Here is a 24,349-nt window from a genome sequence, read left to right as displayed (position 1 = left end):
AGAGCATTCCATATGCCTTCTTTACCTGATCTACCTGTACTGCTACCTTTAGGTAACTGTGCACTTGCACGCCAAGATCTGTCACTTCATCTACCCCCTCAGTATATTCCCATTTATTGTGTCTTCCCTTTTATGGTTTGACCTCCCAAAATGCACTAACCTCATACTCACCAGAGTTGAACTCCATTTGCCGCTTTGCTATGCACTCCAACAACCCAACTATATCACTTTGGAGCTTACACCTATCCTCTACACACTCCACTATGTGGACAGCTTTTGTATCTTCTGCAAATTTCCCATTGTGCCCCCACATTCAAAGCAAAATCATTAATCTATAAAACAAACAGGAGGGGTAGCTACACTAAGCCCTGTGGTACACCACTTGAAACAACTTTCCATTCGCAAAGGCAGCCATCAACCATTACGCTTTGTTTCTTGTTACTGAGCCAACATTGGATCCAATTCAACACATAATCCTGCATCCCATGTGCTTTTACCAATTTTTACTAGTTTTTTTTACTATATTCTTTGATCACTTTAGTCCCAAGAACTATATCCAACTTCTTTTTGAAAGCATTCAATGTTTTGGCTTCAAACACTTTCTGCGGCAGAGAATTCCAAAGGCTCACCACTCTGTGGGTAAGGACATCTCTCCTCATCTTAGACCTAAATGATCTACATCATATCTTTAGACTGTGGCTTCTCGTTCTGGACTACCCTGTCATCAGGATATCTTTCCTGTGTTTATCCTGTCGAGTCCTGTGAGAATTTTATAAGTTTCCATGAAATTTCCCTTCATTCTCTTAAAGTGCTAGGAATATAGAACTAATTGATCCATCCTCTCTTTACGTGTCACTACAATCATCCCAGGAATCAGTCTGGTAATGCCAAGAGAAATTTAACAATTTGAAGTTATATTGTTGGACTGTTCCAAAAGGAATTTGGAAAGTCTTGGTATTGACTTATGAGTGAACCATCAATCAATTAAAGGTAAAATACATTATACTTTGCATTTTGGGATTCTAAAAGTCAACTGGGTTTGTCTTGCAATCTGAGAAATTCCTACAAGGCAGACGAGGCCATCACACATTATTATCCTATTAAACAGGACAGTATCTACTTGCCACCAATTCGGTCTTACAAGGTCATTGGAGACAACTGCTGTCAGGAATTTTATCATCTTAATATCATCTTAATATGATATATGGCCACAAAGCAAAGATGGATAAAAGAACACAGATATTCACTGCAGAAATGATTATTTAATGCTGCCAGGTGGCTTCTACAGCAATCTAAAATTAATCACACTATGCTCTTTCATCCATCCCTACATTTTCATATGCTCCTGATATTTATGACACTAAAATAGGTTGGAAAGTAAGTTGCAATGAAGAAATAAAACATTTGCAAATAGAGATGGATAGGTTAGGTGAATAGGCCAGCATTTGGCAAATGAAGTTTAACAAGAATAAGTGTGAGGTTATCTTCTTCAGTTGGAAGATTAGAAAGGTAATTTATAATCAAAGTGGACAGAAACTTCAGAGTGCTTTGGTGCAGTGATTTCTGGGTGTTGTCATGCATGAATTGCAGAAAACCAGTATGTAGGTACAGCAGTTAACAAAAAAGCAATAATGAATTTCGGCCTTTATTGCTAAAGAAATATAATATGAAAGTATTGCTGCAAACTTAAAAGGCATTAATGAGACTGGAAATAGAGTATTGCGTACAGTTTGGTCCCCTTGAGAAGGAATGAAATTGCACTGGAGGCAGTTCACGAGTGATTCATTTGACTGATTTGAGAGATTAGGGGTTTGTTTGATGAAGCAAGACTGAAAAGCTTAAGCCTATACTCTCTAGAGTTTAGAAGAATGAGAGATGATCTAATTGAGGTATATAAGATATTAAACAGGATTGACAAACTAGATGTATAAAGGGATAATGGGAACTGCAGATGCTGGAGAATCCAAGATAATAAAGTGTGGAGCTGGATGAACACAGCAGGCCAAGCAGCATCTCAGGAGCACAAAAGCTGACGTTTTGGGCCTAGACCCTTCATCAGAGAGGGGGATGGGGACAGGGTTCTGGAATAAATAGGGAGAGAGAGGGAGGCGGACCGAAGATGGAGAGAAAAGAAAATAGGTGGAGAGGAGAGTATAGGTGCGGAGGTAGGGAGGGGATAGGTCAGTCCAGGGAAGACGGACAGGTCAAGGAGGTGGGATGAGGTTAGTAGGTAGGGAATGGAGGTGTGGCTTGAGGTGGGAGGAAGGGATGGGTGAGAAGAAGAACAGGTTAGGGAGGCAGAGACAGCCTGGGCTGGTTTTGGGATGCAGTGGGAGGAGGGGATGAGCTGGGTTGGTTGTGTGATGCAGTGGGGGGAGGGGACGAACTGGGCTGGTTTTGGGATGCAGTGGGGGAAGGGAAGATTTTGAAGCTGGTGAAGTCCACATGGATGATGTATAAAGGATGTTTCCTCCTTTGAGGCAACTTAGAACGACAGGTCATAGTTTTAGGATAGGGTAGCAGATGGGGAGAAATTATTTCTCTCAAAGGGTCATAAATCTGTGGAATTCACTAGCCCAGAGTATAGTAGATGCCAAAACATCGAGTAACTGTCAGGAGGAGCCACACAAATTTTTTATTAGTAATATATGAAGGGTTACGGGCAGCAGGCAGAAAAATGGAGTTAAGGCCAAGATGAGATCAGCCATGTTTGTATCAAATGGGAGAGCATACTCAAGGTGCTGAATTGTTCACTCCTCCTACTCGTTCTTATGTTCTAATATCATATTCTTATGTTATCCAGTCATCCCTTAGAAGATGCCTCTACCAATCCTCTAGCAGAACACAGCAGTTTCTCTAAGCCCCTGCGTGAACTCATTTCTCCTAACCACTCTCCTCTATCCTAAATAACAATTTTGAATTGGCCATCTTTTGTCACTAAAAAATCAACCAAAACAGTTAATAATTTCATATTTCTTTACTTGTACGTTCTATAATCCTATTTTATAAAACCTCTATTAACTGGGTGAAGAGATTCGCTCCAGCCCCAGCCCCAGTGCCAGGTCCGGGTGGAAGAATAGATGACGAGAAGGACAGCCACAAACTTTTGAGGTGCAAACTCACCAGTGGTGAAGTGTAAAATTCTCCATTACGATTCTATACAGTCATTCCCTATACTTTACACTCAAAACTTACTGCCTCAAACCTACCCACATTGAACCACAGAGCCACTGCTCTGCTTATTCTGCTAAGCTATATCTTCTTAAATGTTTTAATGCTGCCACTACTTCTTTAACACCCTTACTTTTGTAGAGTGAGCAAATTTTGCACCTACATTCTCTCTATATAATCCTACTTTTGTTATTGTTACCTATTATTGTGAGAATGTATGGCAGCTTTTTAGGCATCAATTGATTTTTCATCAGGCTGACAAGGTTAAAATGACGCTAAACATTTCTAAGATGTGTCTGTAACATGTTTAAATGTTGCTTTCAGGACTCCATTATTTAAAATAATCACACATTAAACATTGGTCGAGCTTCATATAAAGTTTTGAAAGTTTTGATAATAACAGCTAATCTTCAAATCTAACTTTCCTGTCCAAAACTGTATTTTGGTTAAACATAAGATTTACCTGTTAAAAGGAAGTTGAATATTTTGCAAGAAAGCCAATGTGGAACTGCAACTAGACTTTTGCAACTAGGGCAAAGTTGAGAAACTCCATTTTGGAGGCCATTTAGTCTAAGTGGCAAGTTTGCAAATGATTTTTCACATTTATTTCCTTCTACCATTTTCACAACTTCTTATGCATAAATAAAATTTTCACAATTTGTTTGAATGCCATAACTTTTACGTACAAGTAATTTTGAAATTGAAATTTTACTAAAGTAAGGGTGGGGTCTTTCGGAGGTGTACAAGGTAACTTCGGCATGGCTGCAGAAGGTGGGGGCAGGGTTCATTAGATCTGGATTGGAGGATTAGATTCACTTTGTGTCTGTCTTCACAAAACTGTGATGATTCCGGCATTCTAGTTAAAGAGGTGTGTGAAATTTTACATACAGTAAACAGAGTGGCACAGAGGCTCAGTAGTTAGCACTGCTGCCTCACAGCAACAGGGGCCCAGTTTGATTCCACCACCAGATGACTGTCTGTGTGGAGTTTGCACATTCTCCCCATGTCTGCATGGGTTCCCGTGCATGTTGCGGTTTCCTCCCAAAGTTCAAAGATGTATAAATTAGGTAGATTGACCATGCTAAATTGCCCACAGTATCCAGGGTTATGCAGGCTAGGTGGATTAGCCATGAGAAATGCAGGGTTACGGGGACATGGTAGGGGAGTGGGAGAGAGATAATGGGAACTGCAGATGCTGGAGAATCCAAGACAACAAAACGTGGAGCTGGATGAACACAGCAGGCCAAGCAGCATCTCAGGAGCACAAAAGCTGATGTTTCTAGGCCCAAAACGTCAGCTTTTGTACTCCTGAGATGCTGGTTGGCCTACAGTGTTCATCCAGCTCCACACTTTGTTGTCTTGGTAGGGGAATGGGACTGGGTGTGATGCTATTTGGAAGGTCAGTGAGAACTTGATGAGCTCAATGGCCTGCTTCCACATTGTAGGGATTCTGTGATTCTTTGAGAGAAAGGAATTACTGAAGGGAGTGACATCCTTGAAGGCAGATAAATCACTATAACAAAGTGCTAACAGGATGTATTATATCCTAAGCTATTAAAGGAATCCAGGGAGAAAATAACAAGTGTTCTGAGGATCATTTTTCAATTCTCACCAGAGACAGGTGGGACCAAATGTTGGAGGGATAGGTAGGAGGGATAGTCCAAATAAAATTTATTTTCTAAGCCAGTCAACTTTATTTTGGTACTGGGCAAGATATTACAGTCAATTATGAAAAAACAGGATAAACTTCCACATGGAAAAGCAGTGATCAATCAAAGATAGTCAGCATGGTTTTAGTTAAATGGACCCACTTAAGTCTGAAATGAATTTTTTGAGGAAGTAAAAAGGGGGATTGATGTGGGTCGTACAGTGGAAGTCGTGGACAGAGTTGTCACAAGCTTCAAAATCTCCCCTTCCCCCACTGCATCCCAAAACCAGCCCAGTTCTTCCACTCCCCCCACCGCATCACAAAACCAGCCCAGCTCATCCCCTCCCCCCACTGCATCCCAAAACCAGCCCATACTGTCTCTGCTTCCCTAACCTGTTCTTCCTCTCACCCATCCCTTCCTCCCACCTCAAGCCGCACCTCCATTTCCTACTGACCAGCTCATCCCGCCTCCTTGACCTGTCCGTCTTCCCTGGACTGACCTTTCTCCTCCCTACCTCCTCACCTATACTCTCCTCTCTACCTATCTTCTTTTCTCTCCATCTTTGGTCCGCTTCCCCCTCTCTCCCTATTTATTCCAGTTCCCTCTCCCCATCCCCCTCTCTGATGAAGGGTCTAAGCCCGAAACGTCAGCGTTTGTGCTCCTGAGATGCTGCTTGGCCTGCGGTGTTCATCCAGCTCCACACTTTGTTATCTTGGATTCTCCAGCATCTGCAGTTCCCATTATCACTGATGCATAGAATTCTTTCCTTTATTGCACAAGGTATTAAATACAAAAGCAGGGATTTAATGCTGAAACTGTGTACAATGCGAGTTAGATGACAGCTGGAATTTGACATAAATTCTGGTTACCACATTATGCGAAGATATATACTTACTCTGAGAAAATATGAAGTTGATTGATAAGAGTGTTGCTAGTGCTTGAAAACTGCATGTATGAGGAAATATTGAATGGGCTGGGGTTGTTTTCTGTACAACCAAGGAGATTGAGGAGACAATTGAGATGCACAAAATTATGAGGGGTGTGAGTTAGAATAGACTGGAAAGATTTTTATCCCCTCATGGAGAGGTCAGATACCAGGTCCGCAGATTTAAGTTTACAGATAGAAGGATTAGAGAGGCCATGAGGAAATACTTTTCCGTCTAGAGAATGGTGCCTGTCTGGAAATTGCTGCATTGTTTTGTGGTGGAAGCAGAAACACTCAGCTCATTTAAAAGATACCTAAAACAGCATCTGAAGTTCTGTAACCTGCAAAGCTATGACCCAAGGGCTGGAAGGTGGGATTGGAATGGGAGGCTTAATTCTTTTTCTCAGCCAGCACAAACACAATGGCCTGAACGGTTTCCTTCTGTGTTATACCTTTTCAATGTCCTATTCCTAAATCACACAAAACTTTACACTATGGTGTAAACTTTTCATAGCTTTAACCAACTAACTTGAAAAGTTATAATCTTATTTATGTTCTGATCATTTCAGCACAAAATGTCTTTTCACTATTAATGTTATATGTCTGATTGTTACTCTGACATTACTATGTATCACTACTGGTACCAAGGAAATAAAACATGCATATATTTTGTATCCTATAGTCTACAAAACAATTTAAAGTAAATGTAACCACCTTGAAGTTCAATGCAGCTGGGCAATAGCCATTAAGAAATGATTGAGAAGATTTTAGAAGAGTAATATTGAGAATATATCAGGTTAGCAGAGGGCTACATTACCACAAAGACTGAAAAAAATAACAAAATTTTAGGATTTTTGTGCAAAGTTTCTTGATTGCAAATCTTTGACTTACCACATTTTCTGGAATCTTATAACCTGGCAAGTACTTCACATTTTCATGATCTGTGTTTATTATATCTGTGAGTTTTCTATCATTTATTATTTCTTCATAAACCCACATTTTCACAAGAGAATCAAACTGGGTTGACTTTCTGACATTTTTGCCAATAATTATTGCAATAGCAGAACCCCTGAAAGAGGCAGACAGAAGTCAGTTAGAAACTGTTAAAAAAAAATTCCCTACCAATCAAAACTAAATCCCCACAAATATTCCTGCAGCACTTGTTTTATCTCTCAGTCCATCTGCACTGATGTTTCAACTTAGGGTGGTAATTAAATAATGTCATTGAGAATGTGAAAGCAAATAATTCATAGAATGCAGGGGAGCCAGAGCTCTATGCTCCTTAATATCTAAAGAAACTCCATCAATATTATATATACACTCTAGCACTTGATAAGTACTTGCTTCCAATTCTTCAGATTTACTGGTGGCTCGTGGATTTAATGGAACTCTCACTCTCCAGATCCTCCCAAATTCTGTGTAGCAAAAGCCTTTGAAGGATCTGCCTCTGGTCTCATTGAAAAATGGAGGAGGGAGCAGAGAATTGGGGAGTCATTCTTTTATTCACAGGCACTCAGTACCTGACCAAGGGACCTAGCATCAAGAAAGTGGTGGACTGCTGAAAGTTAATTCTCTGCCCCTGATTTAAAGAATCCCATTACTGCCCCTTCGAGAAAGTGATTAAGACTGAAAATGATCTAGGAGAAACACATATGATATTCTAGGAAAGGAACAGAATTGCAGAATTTGTTCCTTAGCATAAGGTGTGGGAGAACATGCTAATAAAGCTTGGCTGACTTAAAGAGATGTAAATATTTTGATTATTCTCTGTTGCCATTTGCAGCATTCCCTGAAGAGTCCTCAGAGTGACAATCATCAAGATATTCTTCCTCTTCCTCACTGGCTCTAAATTTGTCAGCAACTAGATTTTGTTTTAAATCTTGGCAAGGTTCCATTGAGAAGAGGCTGCAATTATGCTAGCCACAAAAAGATACATTTTGGCACAGCTCTCTGAACCAGCCAGGTAGTGGAAGATCTGTTTAAGACCTTCATTGTCCTTTTATTTGCCATTCTGCTACAGGCAAATGCTTAATTGAAGCACTTCTGTTTGTTTTGTGAATCTTCCAGTGGAGTCATTATTTATGACAACAGGTGTTCTTCCTGCAAAGAAGGAAAGCTGCTATCCTTACCTGGTCAGGCCTGGACGTGACTCCAGATCCACAGCAAAGTGCTTGAATCTTAACTGCCCTCTGAAATAATCTAGCAGGCCACTCAGTTCAAGGGCAATTAGTGATGGGCAATAAATGCTGGCCTTGCCAGTGATGCCCAGATCCCATGAAAGAACAAAGAAGAAATAATTCACAAGCTAGCCTGTCACAACATCTTCATCCTTAAATAGCTCACGGGCTTGTGACATTGAGCTAGCTTTTAGGCTGGGGTCTCATCTTGTGTAAGAGGTTGGGCAGGAGGGAAGCAATAGTAGAGTGAGGCCACGGTGTAGCTGGAAACAGAGAATAGGTTTCTCGTATGTCCTGTGCAATTTAATTGACCGAATTAGAGACTGAAAAGCTAGCGAGATTTGAGAAGATTTGTAGCTCAGGTTGAGGTTCTGGATGTGAGTTTGCTTGCTGAGCTGGAAGGTTCGTTTTCAGATGTTTCGTCACCATACCAGGTAACATCATCCATGAGCCTCCGACGAAGCGCTGGTGTTATGTCCCGCTTTCTATTTATCTGGTTAGGTTTCCTTGGGTTGGTGATGTCATTTCCTGCGTTGGTGATGTCATTTCCTGTTCTTTTTCTCAGGGGATGGTAGATGGGCTCCAAATCAATGTGTTTGTTGATGGAGTTCCGGTTGGAATGCCATGCTTCTAGGAATTCTCGTGCGTGTCTCTGTTTGGCTTGTCCTAGGATGGATGTGTTGTCCCAATCAAAGTGGTGTCCTTCCTCATCTGTATGTAAGGATACGAGTGAAAGTGGGAAATGACATCACCAACCCAAGGGAACCTAACCAGATAAATAGAAAGTGGGACATAACACCAGCGCTTTGTCGGAGGCTTACGGATGATGTTACCTAGTATGGTGATGAAACGTCTGAAAATGAACCTTCCAGCTCAGCGAGCAAACTCACATCCACTGAAAAGCTTTCCAGCAGCCAAAGGATAAAGGTGAAAGTGTATTGGGGAGAGATCGTTGAGTCGGTGGCAGTTCAGATTGTGGAGAGGGGCCCTCATTGCAAAATGCAGAGATAACAGCCCATGGTATTTAAGGTATTATATTGATATGGATAGAGAATTGGCTAATGGGCAGGAAACAGAGAGTGGGGATAAAGGGCTGTTTATCAAGTTGGTGACATCAAACCAGGGGGGTTGCACAAAGATCACTGCTGGAACCACAACAGTTTCCAACATATGGTAATGACTTGGAGTAAGGAAACAAATTTGCAGACAACACCAAAAACAGGTGGAAAGGGAAGTTGTGAAAGGGATACAACAGTTTACAGAAAAATATTGATAAGTTAAATAAATGGCAAAAATTGGCAAATGGAGTATAATGTTGAAAAGCGTGAAGGTGTTCATTATGGAAGAGAGAACAAAAGAACAGAGTATAATTTAAATGGAGAAAAAAAACGCAGAAAGCTGCCAACAAGAGAGTTGGGGGGAACTTGTGCATGAAACACAGAAGGATAGCACACAGGTGCAGCAGGTAATCAGGAAGGCTAATTGAACATCGATTCGTATTTCAAGGGGTTTGGAGTATAAGGATAGGGAAATCTTACTTTAGCGCAATCTCATCTTTTCTACAATGTGAAGACCTGAACTGCACACTCCAGCTATGTTCTAGCTAACAATGGACACAGCTCTATCATATCCTCCTTGCTCTTGTATTCAATGCCTTCATAAGTGAAGGCAAGTATCAATCCTAGCTGTGATCAGAGATAATGGGAACTGCAGATGTTGGAGAATCCAAGATAGCAAAGTGTGAAGCTGGATGACCACAGCAGGCCAAGCAGCATTTCAGGAGCACAAAAGCTGATGTTTCGGTTTAGGCCCGAAACGTCAGCTTTTGTGCTCCTGAGATGCTGCTTGGCCTGCTGTGTTCATCCAGCTTCACACTTTGCTATCAACGCTAGCTGCCTCGATGCATTATTCCTGCAAAGTGCTCACATGTTCCTTCTTAACCAAATTATCTATCTGACCCACTGCCTCCACAGATTCATGGACATGCACACCAAGGTCCGTTTGATCCGCTGTCTTTTCTAGTCACTTTGTTAGTCCCTTAATGCAATGCCTTGCACTTGGTCTAAATTCCATTTGCCCCTGATGGGGTCCATTTGACCAGCCCATTTATACAGTTTTTTAAAGCTTTTCTCCTTGCTATTTACCACACCAATTTCTGTGCCATCTACCAATGCAAATAGTTTCTCTTGAAGACCTTATCAACATTGAGATAAAACTTTTCAAACACATTAGCAGATTTTTTTTCAAAAACAAAAACCTAGGTGATAAAGGAGGGGCAATGTCTGCAAGTAGGAATTATGAATTAATGACTAGATCTTCACCAACACAGTAGCGTGATCCAGTATCTTTTGCTATTACCAGCTGCTTGACAATCAACTTTTTTTTGAAGTTCCCCATTGAAGCCTCTAGCAACATTGGAGACATTCGTGTTCACGGGCTGCACTCATCTTCCTCGGGAGAGTAATGGATTTACATTCTCCCATTATTGGTCACCAGATGCTTGAGTTAAAAAGGGATCCGCCCATTTAAACCACATAGCTGACACTACCAGTGTCCAAAAAGGAACAAACTAAACTCGCGTCCAACATACCAGTTGCCGGATCCAACGATGCAGATCTTTTTGAGACCAGACATGTTATAGTATCGTTATACCAGACAAGTTGCGAACAGCTTAGTTTCCTGCCCTTTGGACCGTTTCCAGTTCTACACGGAGAGATTAAAGTCAGTTAGAGCTGGTGTAACTTCCTTGCTACCTTTCCCGCAACCAGTGATTGGCTTGTAGCCCTGTCGATCATACAATCATATTTACGTTGCGTTGCTGTTACTGTCCGGAAGAGGTGATATTCCTCAGTCAAACCCAACTTCAGCTAACACTTAAGTGTTTTCTGTGATCTAAAATGCTTCCCAATTTCTATTGAATCTATCTCGAAACGGATAAACTCGGTGTAATACGTAAATTATCTGTCTGTTTTCAATGCAGTAAAGGTGTAAATTCGCATGTACAGGAGCAGTACCATAACGGCAGGCTTTATGCACAATAACTGCACATCCAGTCATGAGTAAAAACGAAACAGAAAATTTGGAAGATGAGCAACATCTAAAAGTTCGTTTATGTTTCCCACTTTTTGATCTATTGTTGGACCAATGGCCTCTTTCATTGCTGTAAATTCTATCTGCTGAAAACCACCTTCAAGCAGGTCTGGAAAGGGGCCACGTTTAAGATCTGGAAGCGTACCATATTTTAAAATATGTAACTTACATAGAAAGGAAATTGAGAGAATAGTTGGTTATAAATAATAAAATAGTAAAATACAATTTGCACAGCAGATATGTTAAAAAAACTAAATGCGTTTTCTGAAGATTTTCCTCTTTTAATTTCCATTTTGTCCCAACTTCAATAGAAGAACTGTCCCACAGATACTATTCATCTCCACCCCCCACCTCCCAAACCCTGCGACAGTCTTTGTAGAAGAACGTTAAAAAACGCTGAAGATCGACAGACTATTCTCCTGATGTTCATACACATGCCGTTTCAGAAACTGGAAATCCTTGTGTCTTCTGTGCTCACATTTCAATTCACTGTGAAGCATGTTTAGCCACACGTTATTTCTTCATATCACATTTGTATTAGTTATCTGGGAATTAATTTCAGGAAGAAGAACAGTCAGGGAAATGCATAATAAATGCAAGAATACTGAGAAGTGTAGAGGTGCAGAAAAACGTTGGAGGGGATGTTAAATAATCCTTGAAGGTAGTAGGGCAGATAGAGATGGAAAAGAAGGCATACAGTAAACTGTCTTTTGGCTGTAACAAAACTGAAATTTTCTCCACAGGGTGAAAAAGAGAAAATGATCATGATTGTTAAAGGCTAAGCATCTTAGACTAGGATATTAATGCAGGGAGTTTCTCAGGGTGAAGTATTACACACGATGATATTTGTTTGTTTTAAATGACCTTCCTGACATCATAAGGCCAGAAGTGGGGATGATTGCTGATGATCCTACGTTGTTCTGTAGGATCTGCCAGTCCTCAAATATTGAGGCAGTCCACTGATTATTTTCATGTTGTTTGGATGTGATCAGTGCTGTGCCAGAGGAATAAGTATTGAGCCTCAATTATTTATAATTTAAAACAATTATTTGGATGAAGAATGGTTGCCAAATTTGTTGTTGTTACAACGATTGGAAACCAAGTTTTGAGCAAGTTACAAGAAGCCTGCAAACGGATATAGAGATGTTAAGTGGGTGAGCAAAATTTGGCAGTTGGTGGATAATGTAGGAAAATGTGAATTTGTTCAATTTGGCAGGAAGAGTAGAAAAACAATATATTATTTAAATGTAGGGAGTCTATAGAACTCTGAGGTACAGAGAGTATGCTTGAGTTCTGAGGAAGGGCCACTCAACCCAAAATGTTAACCCTGATTTCTCTCCACAAATGCTGAGCTTTTCCAGCATTTTCTGTTTTAATTTCTGGTTTACACCATCTGCAGTTCTTTTGGTTTTTATGAGGAATCTGGGTAACCTGGTACATTAATTACAAAATGCCAGTCTATAGACAAAGCAGGTGACTGGGGAGGCAGATGAAACATTATTGTTTATTGTAAAGTGTGTGAAACATAAAATTAAGGATGTTTTTCTACATTTGTCTGAAACGTTGTGAGTTCATCAACCATACATGATTTTGGCCTTTGTATTCATAAAAAAGATGTAAATATGTAAGAAGCAGTTCAGAGAAGGTTCGCTTGACTGATATAGATAGGACATAGAGACTGTCTATCAGCAAAGTTTGAACAGGCTGAATTTGTATCTATTCCAGTTTATAAGAATGAGAAATGATCTATTAAAACATTTAAGATTCTGAGGTGACTTGAGGATATTTTGTCTTTTGGGAGAAGCTGGAAATAGTGGATCACTTATGCAAAAAAAAGTCTTTCCATTTTAAAATAGAATGAGGAGGATCCTTTGTTTTCTTTCAGAAGATTGTGAATCTGTTCTCAAGCTATATTCTTGACTTCAAGAGGACTGATGGCTATTGAGTGTAGGCAGATACGTGGAAGCCATGATCTTATTAAATGGTGAAGCAGAGTAGAGGACCTGAACGGTCCTAATTCGTAAGTTCATATGACGTGCATGGAGAAAGTCTTGGACAATATTCAGGCTTGAACTAATAAGCTTCAAGTAACATTCGTGCTGCAGGTGTGCCAGGCAAATGACCATCATCAACAAAAAATGTCTAATCATCTCCCTTGTATTACCAGCATAGTAGCTCCCACCATCAACATCCTGAGCATTACTTTTGGCCCAAAATGTAACTGTACCAGCCATATAAATAAACACTTGATAACAAAGTATAGAGCTGGATGAACACAGCAGGCCAAGCAACATCCTAGGAGCACAAAAGCTGATGTTTTGGGCCTAACTTCATCAGAAATGGGGGAGGGGGAGAGGGTTCTGAAATAAATAGGGAGAGAGGGGGAGTTGGACAAGAGAGTTGCAGCGGGAGAGAGATCCCCTGAGGTTTGTCTGGAGGGAGGAGGGTAACTTCTCCAGGTTCGGCATCCCGAGAAGAGGCTTCGCAGTGAGGTTAAAATTGTATCAGAGATAATAGGACCTGCAGATGCTGGAGAATCTGAGATAACAAAGTGTTGAGCGGGATGAACACAGCAGGCCAAGCAGCATCTTAGGAGCAGGAAAGCTGACGTTTTGGGCCTAGGCCCTTCATCAGAAATGGGGGAGGGGGAGAGGGTTCTGAAATAAATAAGGAGAGAGGAGGAGGCGGACATGTCTGATACAATTTTAACCTCACTTCTAGGGATGCCAAATCTGAAGAAGTTACCCTCCTCCCTCCAGACAAACCTCAGGCGATCTATTTCCCACTGCAACTCTCTTGTCAACGTCCCCCTCTCTCCATATTTACTTCAGAATCCTCTCCCCCTCCCCCATTTCTGATGAAGGGTCTAGGCCCAAAACGTCAGCTTTTGTGCTCCTGAGATGCTGCTTGGCCTGCTGTGTTCATCCAGCTCCACACTTTGTTATCTCGGATTCTCCAGCATCTGCAGTTCCTATTACCTCTCATATAAATAAATACTGTTGCTCCAACAACTCAAAGTCTTAGAGTTTTGCAGTGAGTACTTGACGCCTTACTGCCCAATGCCTGTCCATTACGTATAAAGCAGAAGTCAGGTGTGTGATAAAATATTAAAGAACAAGAAACAAAGAAGTGTGAATGCTGGAAATCAGAAACAAAAACACAAATTGCTGGAAAAAAAATACATTAACTCTGCTTTCTTTCCATGGATGCTGCTAGAACTCCTGAGTTTTTCCAGCAATTTTTGTTTGTATGTGATGAAATACTCTTCACTTGCCTGGATGGATGCAGCTCCAACTACACCCAAGAAGCTGGACATTACCTAACACCAATTGATTGATAGCCTGTCCACAACCTTGAAAAGCATTCCTTCCACCACAGATAGACATTGGCATCAGTGTGCACTACTGTACTGCAACAATTCACCAAGCCTTCCTCAGCAGAAGACCACTGACTTCTACAACTTAGAAAGACAAGGGTAACATTATCACCTGCACGTTCCCTTCCAAACCACACACCATTCTGATATGCAACAGTATGCTGTTCCTTGACCTTCAGTAAGTCAAAAATCTGGAAATTCCTTTTGAACAATAGCACCTTCTCAAAAGTAATTAGCGCTGAGCAGCAAATGTTTATCTTAACAGCAACAGTACATACAAAACATCAAATTCGACTAGAGTTCTAATTACTGCATGACAGGAAGCAAGTGATTGCACTGGAGTGGGTAGAGAAGAGATTTGTAAGCCTGTTGCCCGGACAGGAGAATTTTAGCTAAGAAGCAAAATTAAAAGATTTGACAAGCTGTTGCTGCTTTCTTTGTAAGGAGGACATCGGTAATGTGTGATTAATTATGACAAACTTAGATTAGGATGAGTGGGAAGCACTTATTTCTTTTAGCAGAGTGGTCAACAACCATGTATCACTGATATAAGGGAATTGGGAGAAGCATTTGTAGGGAATTGAAACTTTTCTTTTACCTCGAAGTTTAAGAAGATTCCGAAGTCACTGCCTGAAAGGTCTGTTCAGGCAGAAACTCTTAATGTATTTAAAATAACCTAGATGTGGTCTTGAACAGCCAGGAATATCGAAAAGGAGCGTTAAAAATGGGATAATGCTGGTTGCTCCCTCAGCCAGCAGAAGTTGAAGAAAATGACCTCTTCTGAGCCACAAATTTTTACGCTGTTATGATTTACTTCCCATAATTTTTCAAACAGTTTATCTTGGTCACACCATTTTTCATAAATTCACCATGTCTAAAAGCAGTGAATTGGATTAACGCTAACTGAATTATTGGTCAGAATAAAAGCAGAGGAAAATCCCAAGTGACTACTTTTACAAAATCTAATTGTTCTAGTGAGGCCTAATCTACCCTGGCAAGAGCACACTTATTGTCCGTTTTGTTTTCTCGTTGTCAGTAAACTGTTGGCAAGCTGTTTCAGTCTTCAGGCAATGAAGATTTTATGAGTTAGGCATGAATTCCAAGATTTTGATACAATGACAATGAGGGTACATAACTTGCCACTCAAAGGGATTATGGGAGGTGATTGTGTTCCTATGATATTTCCAACATGCTATGCTGAAGTATGACTTCTGCTTTAATAATGTGTACAAGATGTGAAATATTTTAAACAAAATAGAAATTGCTGGAAAATATCAGCAGGTCCAGAGGCATCTGTGGAGAAAAATCAAAGTTAACATTTTAGGTCCAGTGACCCTTCGATACAAAACTCTGATTTCTCTCCACAGATGCTGGCAGACCTGCTGAGCTTTCCCTGCACTTTGTTTTTGTGTTAATAATTTACAGCATCCACAATTTTATTTTTAGAAAATAGTATGTTATCTAAAGTGTATGCTGCTCATATTTATATGAGGAAGGATTTGAAGGACGAGAATATTGAAATCGAATCTAGGTAATTACAGCAGAAGGAGGTCGGTACAGTGGACAGATGAGATTCGACTGCTAACAACTGAGCTCAAGTTTAAGGGGAAGGAGGATCTTTACAAGGTAATATGGATTAAGGTCCCATTGGTATAAGATGTAGAAGAGGTCTGCATTCAGGGACAGAAAAATATGGTTCAAGCATGTTTATGTTTCGAATCAAGGAAAATCTTTGTTTCCGAGGCATCAGTTTCATGTTAAGGAAGGTGCCCAAGAAATTAACACAATATCAGATGAAGCATGGGAGGCAATGAGGGGATTTGAAGATAAACAACTTCAGTCTCGGGGGGTGAAAGGAGTAAGGACACCACTGAAAAGTAGTCGATGTTGATCAGCTTCTCAGCAGCAGCATAAAAAACGGACGACCTATATCTAAGAGATAATGGGAACTGCAGATGCTGGAGATTCCAAGATAATAAAATGTGAGGCTGGATGAACACAGCAGGCCAAGCAGCATCTCAGGAGCACAAAAGCTGACGTTTCGGGCCTAGACCCTTCATCAGAGAGGGGGATGGGGGGAGGGAACTGGAATAAATAGGGAGAGAGGGGGAGGCGGACCGAAGATGGAGAGTAAAGAAGATAGGTGGAGAGGGTGTAGGTGGGGAGGTAGGGAGGGGATAGGTCAGTCCAGGGAAGACGGACAGGTCAAGGAGGTGGGATGAGGTTAGTAGGTAGCTGGGGGTGCGGCTTGGGGTGGGAGGAAGGGATGGGTGAGAGGAAGAACCGGTTAGGGAGGCAGAGACAGGTTGGACTGGTTTTGGGATGCAGTGGGTGGGGGGGAAGAGCTGGGCTGGTTGTGTGGTGCAGTGGGGGGAGGGGATGAACTGGGCTGGTTTAGGGATGCAGTGGGGGAAGGGGAGATTTTGAAACTGGTGAAGTCCACATTGATACCATATGGCTGCAGGCATAGGCTAGACCTATATCTAGCTGCCCATCAGGCTCTATTGGCTGTGCCCCGCACTAATATGGCGGCTCGACACCGCCGGCGACACGGAAGAGATAGTTTTTGAAGTGACGTCACCACAGGCGACGGCGATTGTCATTGTGACGTTGACGAGCGGTTCGGGGCGGGGTTTGGGGGAAACCTGTCGACCGAACATTCCCCCGATAGCAGCTTCCGGCATTGGGACGGCTTCCGGGTTAGTCCAGAGGGTTACAATGTGGGAAGGGGCTTCCTCCTCATTGTTGCCCTGTAGCGTGTGCCAGCAGCAGTAAGCATCTACCGCCCCTCCCCTTCTCGGCCTGTTTCCGAGTTCGTCCCTTACTCACTCACTCTGACTGTAAACTCACAGCTCCCGGCTGGGAGCTGTCGAAGAGCTTCAAGCGCTCGACGATGCAAGGAGGGGACGTGACAGTTTCAGCTTCTGCCTCCATGAAAGTGCCTGAACCTGATGTGAAAGCAGAAGCGCCTGTGCACAAACTGTTGGGAAGGGGAAAGGGCTGGCAATACAGGTATGTCCTGGTGTTTGGTGAAGAGGGTAGCCCATCAGGGCGCAGGGGCTCTGATCACGGTCGAGGGGACTTCAGTGTCATGAGATGTGAAGTCTCCTTTGTGTATGAAACGAACAGCACACACAGCTGCTTCACTCAGAGATAGAAACTTAGTCTGGTTGGAAGGACTATTTTGAACTGTATAGTAACCTTACTCGACTGCAGTTCTGTCATTTTGAGATGGAGAAATCCATTTGAGGGCATGAAGTTGAAAAGTACTAACTGGATTGGATTTGAGGTACATTGGAGTAGGTGAAACACTAATGGTAAGAGTTCCATCGCAACTTTAGAGAAAATAAACAAGTCACAACACTGTATCTATATTTCTGTGGTTTTGATCAGTGCTACTATTTAACTCACTGTTAGGGGCTAAGTTGGAAAATTGTTTATTTGAAATGGATTTCTGGAATATGCAGGCTTTGAAAGAAATTGATATAATCTTTGAATTTGTTGCAATTAGGTTGTGGTATGTCTCAGCTAATGGCATTACTGCTCTCGTCAAATCCCAGCACAAAATCAGCTTGGTAGATCATGTTTGTTTAGTTTATTTTGTTTGTTTAGTTAATATGGTAGTTTGTCACTGAACCATATTCACACAATGTTGATGTTTAACAACAGAATGTAAATTTATGACACAAAAGAGGGGAAATAAACAAAATTCAATTTTTTTTCTCTTGCTCGCGCTCCCTCTTGCTTTCTCTGTCTCGCTGTCTCTTTCTCTGTGTGTGTGTGTGTGTACCACTGGAGTAGTTATGTCGGGCTTGAGAGGAAGCACAGGTCAGATTCTAACAACAGATAAACAATTATGAACTGTCAGCACTTAACACCTGTATTTATAACTACAACCTCTTTTATAAATTGGCCCCAATACAGACAGGTGGAGGGAAAGACTAGGAAGGTCACTGATTGCAGGGTTCACTGAGGTGGTGCTTTTGTCTTGTCAGGATGTGCTGCTCCTTGATTCTCCTTCTCCAGATACTTGCAGAAAATACAGGTTGGCTGATTCACACTTATAAAGTTGCTGGCTTATTTGTTAAGAACTAAAGTTTTTGTTAATGACTGATGAAGAGACAACTGTGTTTCTTCAGGCTTAAAATTTGTTTTTGCTGTGCGGTAGAAACACAGGTGCCCTTCTCAGATATCAGATTGCTTTTCCCAAATATTTATGCAACCAAATTAAAACAAAAAAATTGCTGGAGAAAGTCAGCAGGTCTGGTAGCATCTCTGGAGAGAGAATCAGAGTTAATGTTTCAAGTCCAGTTTGATTCTTCTTTAGTTCTGAAGCAGAGTCACACTGGCCTCTATGTTAACTCCATTCCTCTTTCCACAAATGCTACTTGACCTGCTGAGTTTCTCCAGCACCTTTTTGTTTTTATTCCAGCTTTGCAGCATCCATGGGGTTTTGCTTTCACTCATACACTCAATCTGTTCAGCTGCCTAGGAGCTGTCATCAGTTGTCATCACATAGGCAACCTTTGTAATTGATAACTGCTCACAAGTCCACAGAACAGTCAGGTACTTGTCGCTGGTCAAATCATTTATTGTATATAGTCCTTGGGCTCCAGTTTGTCTGTAATCATGTTTCCACTGCCTCTTGATCAAACAACTGTTCAAGGACCACTTAAAGTGAGTATTGGGTGTCTTCTTTTAAAAAAAATGCTGTAATTTTTCAACAATCCGTGGGTCTTTCAAACAGTTCTTTCCCATTTCAGTCCCCAGTCAAAAATAAAACTGTCATCTTTACAACACAAATATAAAAATAATGTTTATAATTATTTCCAATCATTATTTGTTACAGAAACTCAAATCCAGAGAAATTATATGTCTGTTAATTCCTCAATTTTCTACTTGAACTGATTCCTCCTGTTGCTTTTTTTCTTGAGTTTAGAATTCTTCTCAAAGTTTGATACCATGAAGTTTTTTTAATTCCAACAATCTAAAAACTTCCTTGCTGCAGTAAACTTCACAAACTAGAAAAAACCGCTGCTCATACATGACTGATTCTGTCTGAACCGAAAAACTCAGAGGAAAAGACAAACTCGGGTTTGCACCTGAACTTAACTCTTGATTTTTCTCAACTGAAGCTCTGGTGTATTCTGAACTAAACTGAAAACAAAGCTTAATGTATTTTCACTACCTGTCCATTAACACTCTCATGGTTCTCAGTATCTCAGTATCATCTAGAAAAGAATAAATTGATTAGGGATAGTCAGCGCGGTTTTGTGAAGGGAAGGTCGTGCCTCACAAACCTTTATTGAGTTCTTTGAGAAGGTGACCAAACAGGTAGATGAGAGTAAACCGGTTGATGTAGTGTATATGGATTCAGCAAGGCGTTCGATAAGGTTCCCCACAATAGGCTATTGTACAAAATGCGGAGGAATGGGATTGTGGGAGATATAGCAGTTTGGATCGGAAATTGGTTTGCTGAAAGAAGACAGAGGGTGGTAGTTGATAGGAAATATTCATCCTGGAGACCAGTTACTAGTGGTGTACCGCAAGGGTCGGTGTTGGGTCCACTGCTGTTTGTCATTTTTATAAATGACCTGGATGAGGGCGGAGAAGGATGGTTTAGTAAATTTGCAGATGACACTAAGGTTGGTGGAGTTGTGGATAGTGACGAAGGATGCTGTAGGTTGCAGAGAGACATAGATAAGCTGTAGAGCTGGGCTGAGAGGTGGCAAATGGAGTTTAATGCGGACAAGTGTAAGGTTATGCACTTTGGTAGGAGTAACTGGAAGGCAAAGTACAGGGCTAATGGTAAGATTCTTAGTAGTGTAGATGAGCAGAGAGATCTCGGTGTCCATGTACACAGATCCTTGAAAGTTGCCACCCAGGTTGACAGGGCTGTTAAGAAGGCATACAGTGTTTTAGCTTTTATTAATAGAGGAATCGGGTTCCGGAACCAAGAGGTTATGGTGAAGCTGTACAAAACTCTGGTGCGGCTGCACTTGGAGTATTGTGTACAGTTCTGGTCACCGCATTATAAGAAGGATGTGGAAGCTTTGGAAAGGGTGCAGAAGAGATTTACTCGGATGTTGCCTGGTATGGAGGGAACGTCTTTCGAGAAAAGGCTGAGGGACTTGAGGCTGTTTTCATTCGAGAGAAGAAGGTTGAGAGGTGACTTAATTGAAACATATAAAATAATCAGAGGGTTAGATAGGGTGGATAGGGAGAGCCCTTTTCCTAGGATGGTGACGGCGAGCAGGAGGGGGCATAGCTTTAAATTGAGGGGTGAAAGATATAGGACAGATGTCAGAGGTAGTTTCTTTATTCAGAGAGTAGTAAGGGAATGGAACGCTTTGCCTGCAATGGTAGTAGATTCGCCAACTTTAGGTACATTTAAGTCATCATTGGATAAGCATATGGACGTACGTGGAATAGTGTAGGTTAGATGGGCTTGAGATTGGTATGACAGGTCGGCACAACATCGAGGGCCGAAGGGCTTGTACTGTGCTGTAATGTTCTATGTTCTATGTTCTATATCTCATAGATGTCCAGTTTTGAGTTGCCAGATCTGTTCCAAATCTGACTCATTTACCATTGTGGTAATGAGACACCCAGCACAATGGTAGGTATGCTCACTGTAAAGATGGGACTTCATCTCCAGGAGGACTCCATTGTGGTAACTGTTACTAATACAGTCATGAACAGATGCATCTGTGACAAGTAAATTGCTGAAGCAGATTTTTTCTTCTGGTTCCCTCACCTAGCTACAGATCCAGTCTAACAGCCATGTCTGTTTGGTCTCGGCTCAATCATTGGAGATACAACATTGCCATTCTTGGTGATGGCACTGAATCCCTCCACCTAAAGTACATTCTGCACCTTTGCCACCTGTAGTCACTTCAATTGGTGTGCAGCGTGGAGGAGTACTGATTCGTCAGCCAAGAAGGGGTACTAGGTGGTAATCAGCAAGAGCTTTCCTTGGCATGACTCTGTCTTCATTCTTCGGGTATAGGCACACTGTTTAGGCTAGCATTTATTGTTGATCCTTGCTGCTCTTGAATAGGTTGTGTTGAGCTACCTTCATGAATCACTGTCACCCATTTGGTGTGGGCAGATCCACAATGCCTTTAGGAGGGAGTTCTAAGATTTTGACCAATGGGCAATGAAGAAAAGGCGCTGGTGAATGAATTGCAGGGGAATTTGTAGGTGGTGGTCTTGCCAAGTGTCTGCTTCCCTTGTCCTTGCTGGAAGTGGTCTTGGGTTTGGAAGGTGCAGTTTAAGGATCTTTGAATTTCTGCAGTGCATCTTGTAGATAGTACGTAGTGCTAATACACAGCATCGGTGGTAGAGGGAGTGAATATTTGAAGATGTGCTCATCAAGCAGCTACTTTGTTCCTGGATAGTGTTGAGCTTTTTGAATATGGGTCAAGCAGCAGTCCTCAGGCAAATGGGGAGTATTCCATCATGGTCCTGACTTTTGTCTTCGAGATGGTGGACAGGCTTCGGATGGGAGGTGACTTACTCACTGTAGGATTCTGAGCCTCTGACTTGCTCTTGCAACCACTGTGGTTTACATGGTTGGTCCTGTTCATTTTGTGTTCAGTGGTAATCTCCAGAATGTTGATGGTGGAAGATTTCAGTAATGGTGATCCTGTTGAATGTCAAAAGCTGATGGTTGTGTTCTGTCTTGTTGGAGGTGGCCATTTCACAACACTTCATGGGGTCTAGAATCTTTAATGTTGAGGACTGGGGCAATTCACTGTTGACTGTATACCACTGTACTGCCACCTCGACTGGATCTGTGCTGCCAGTTGGAACGTACCCAGGGTGTGTTGACGGTGTTGTCTGAACTGTATGTACAACTCCTTGAGTGATGACTATACCACGCCATTGTTTGACTGCATTCTTGGACAGCTATCTCTATCTTGAGTTAAGACCCCAGATGTTATTCAGGAAATCTTTGCAAGATCAACAAGGCCGTGGTTACTGTTTCTGGTGCCTGGGTCACTATCAGGTGGTTTGTGTAATTTCGTTCTTTATTAACCTGTTTGATGTAACTAAGTGTCTTGCCCACCATTTCATTGCTGTGGGTCTTTCGTCGTATTGTAGACCAGACCAGGTAAAAATGGTGGATTTCCTTAAAGGATATTATTAAACCAGATAGTTTCTTTTTAATGACCACGAACCATGATTTTGTGATCACCATTAGACTTAATTTCGGTTTTTCTTAATGAAAATTCCATCTGCTGTGCTGAGATTAGAATTTGGTCCCCAGAGCAATACCTGGCATACTAAAGCAAAATACTAGGGTTACTAGAAATCTGAAATAAATACAGAAAATGCTGGAGAAACCTAGGTGTGGCAGTGTCTGTGGCGAGAAAAAGAGTTAATGTTTTGAGTCCGGTCAGTCTTTGGAATGGAAGAAGTGTCATAACAGATGTGAAATGTTAACATTGTACCTGTTTACACAGATTCTACCAGACCTGCTGAGTTTCTCTGACACTTTCTGTGTTTATCTCTGGGTTATTGGTCCAGCCACAAATGACTATGACATTGTCTCCCTGGATGATGAAATGTCAAAGCAACTATTTTCCTGTACTTATATTGTGGAGACTCTTGCTATCTCATTTTAAAGACCAATCCAAATTTGGCTGCTAATTAGCTGTATGTTGTGCTACCTCTGCTTGCAATTTTATTGTCCTGGCCTGTCTTTGCTGATGCAGCATAGTGTCGGTTGCTTTTATTTCTTTCTCAATTGATTGATTTTTGCTGTTTGAGCTTTACCAACATGTAATGGCCTGCTCCCTGTTCTGCCATTGACTGTTTAAAGAAAATTTCTAGAGATTATGGCAAGAAGAGTAGCCCTTTCTACAATTATGATATTCAACAGAATAAATTAAGGGACTAAGAAATAGTGTTTGTAATTTGAATTTTATAAAGGGAATTTGTGAAAAGTTGTCATCTTTGATGTTAGCAGTTTCGGATCCCTATAGCACAAGGATGTGAAATTGAGAACTTAGAAACAAGAGAAAATGGGTAATGTTATTTTAAATTATTATTAATTTCTCATCCATAACCAAGATGATCATGAAGTTTTCATTCCCATTTTCGAAAACACATTTTCTGTATTTTGCAATTCTGGTTTGAATTGTGTGCTATCGTACAAGTTGAAACTAGCTTTGTTCGGTGAATTCCAGAAGACGTTTGTGTTATGACTATGCATTGTTTGTGTTAGTGATTTAAACCCTCCCCATAGTATGTTGCACATTGGACTCTGGATTGTTTGCTGCTGAGTGTCTACAAAGAGATAAAGAAGAAAAACACATTTGTTTTTGAAACACCTTTTTTAAGTTTTGATTTTAAATGTTTTTGATGCTGGGCATTAACTAGCTTGCACTCACCTTTCCTGATACCTAAAGGATTGTGAAGCTTCTTCCTACTGACGATCGTATTCTGGTCTACTTATAATGTATTTATCAATATTCATTTCTAATAATGCAGAGAGAAGGGTGGTTGAATTAAAAAAGCAGGATAAAACTCTTAGTGCTGATTGTTAATAAGACCATAATTTAAACTCTAATTTACAACTGTTTATTATTTTACTTTACGTGATTCCAGTAAAACCTTGACATTTTTGGAAGGCATACATACTGTAATTCAAATGTTATTTATCAAAAAAATTACAGTAATCATTTAGTTTGAAAATAGACGTTATACGGAGAATCAGCAATATTTCGTCCTACGTTTTATTTCTCATTGATAAGAATCACACAGTTTAATCATAAATATCTGTTAGAATAACTTTTAACCAATCCATTATGGAATAAATGAATGTTAGATGTCTTTGATGTTTGCATTATATATTGCCATTATATGATGTCATAGAACCCCTGCAGTGTGGAAGCAGGCCACACCGACCCTCCAAACAGCATCCCACCCCCTACCCTATAGCCTGCACTTTTGA

At 41.1% G+C, this 24,349-nt stretch overlaps 2 protein-coding genes across 7 annotated transcripts in view; one reads left to right on the top strand and one right to left on the bottom strand.

The window, feature by feature from the left end:
- The window catches only part of LOC125453912 (glycerol-3-phosphate dehydrogenase [NAD(+)], cytoplasmic-like), a 31,879-nt gene extending 21,202 nt beyond the window's left edge, over positions 1–10,677 (bottom strand). For both annotated transcript variants that reach the window (XM_059647380.1, XM_048534056.1), the window contains exons 1-2: positions 10,513–10,677; positions 6,637–6,814 (exon numbers count right to left, since the gene is read on the bottom strand). In XM_059647380.1, the coding sequence (XP_059503363.1) occupies positions 6,637–6,814; positions 10,513–10,556 (222 nt within the window). In that variant the 5' untranslated portion in view covers positions 10,557–10,677. The remainder of the gene's footprint in view (positions 1–6,636; positions 6,815–10,512) is intronic.
- Positions 10,678–17,026: 6,349 nt separating this feature from the next.
- osbpl11 (oxysterol binding protein-like 11) overlaps positions 17,027–24,349 on the top strand; it is a 95,495-nt gene continuing 88,172 nt past the window's right edge. The window contains exon 1 of one of the 5 annotated variants that reach the window (XM_048534831.2): positions 17,027–17,400. In XM_048534831.2, the coding sequence (XP_048390788.1) occupies positions 17,282–17,400 (119 nt within the window). In that variant the 5' untranslated portion in view covers positions 17,027–17,281. Of the gene's footprint in view, positions 17,401–23,755; positions 23,855–24,349 lie in introns of those variants that run through there. The other 4 variants (XM_059647379.1, XM_048534827.2, XM_048534829.2 and 1 more) reach the window with 4 other exon arrangements.

This window comes from Stegostoma tigrinum, chromosome 7 (genome assembly GCF_030684315.1).
Source record: "Stegostoma tigrinum isolate sSteTig4 chromosome 7, sSteTig4.hap1, whole genome shotgun sequence".
Lineage (NCBI taxonomy): Eukaryota > Metazoa > Chordata > Chondrichthyes > Orectolobiformes > Stegostomatidae > Stegostoma > Stegostoma tigrinum.
Note: the sequence above shows the minus strand (reverse complement) of the source record. Positions and strands in the feature narration are given on the sequence as shown.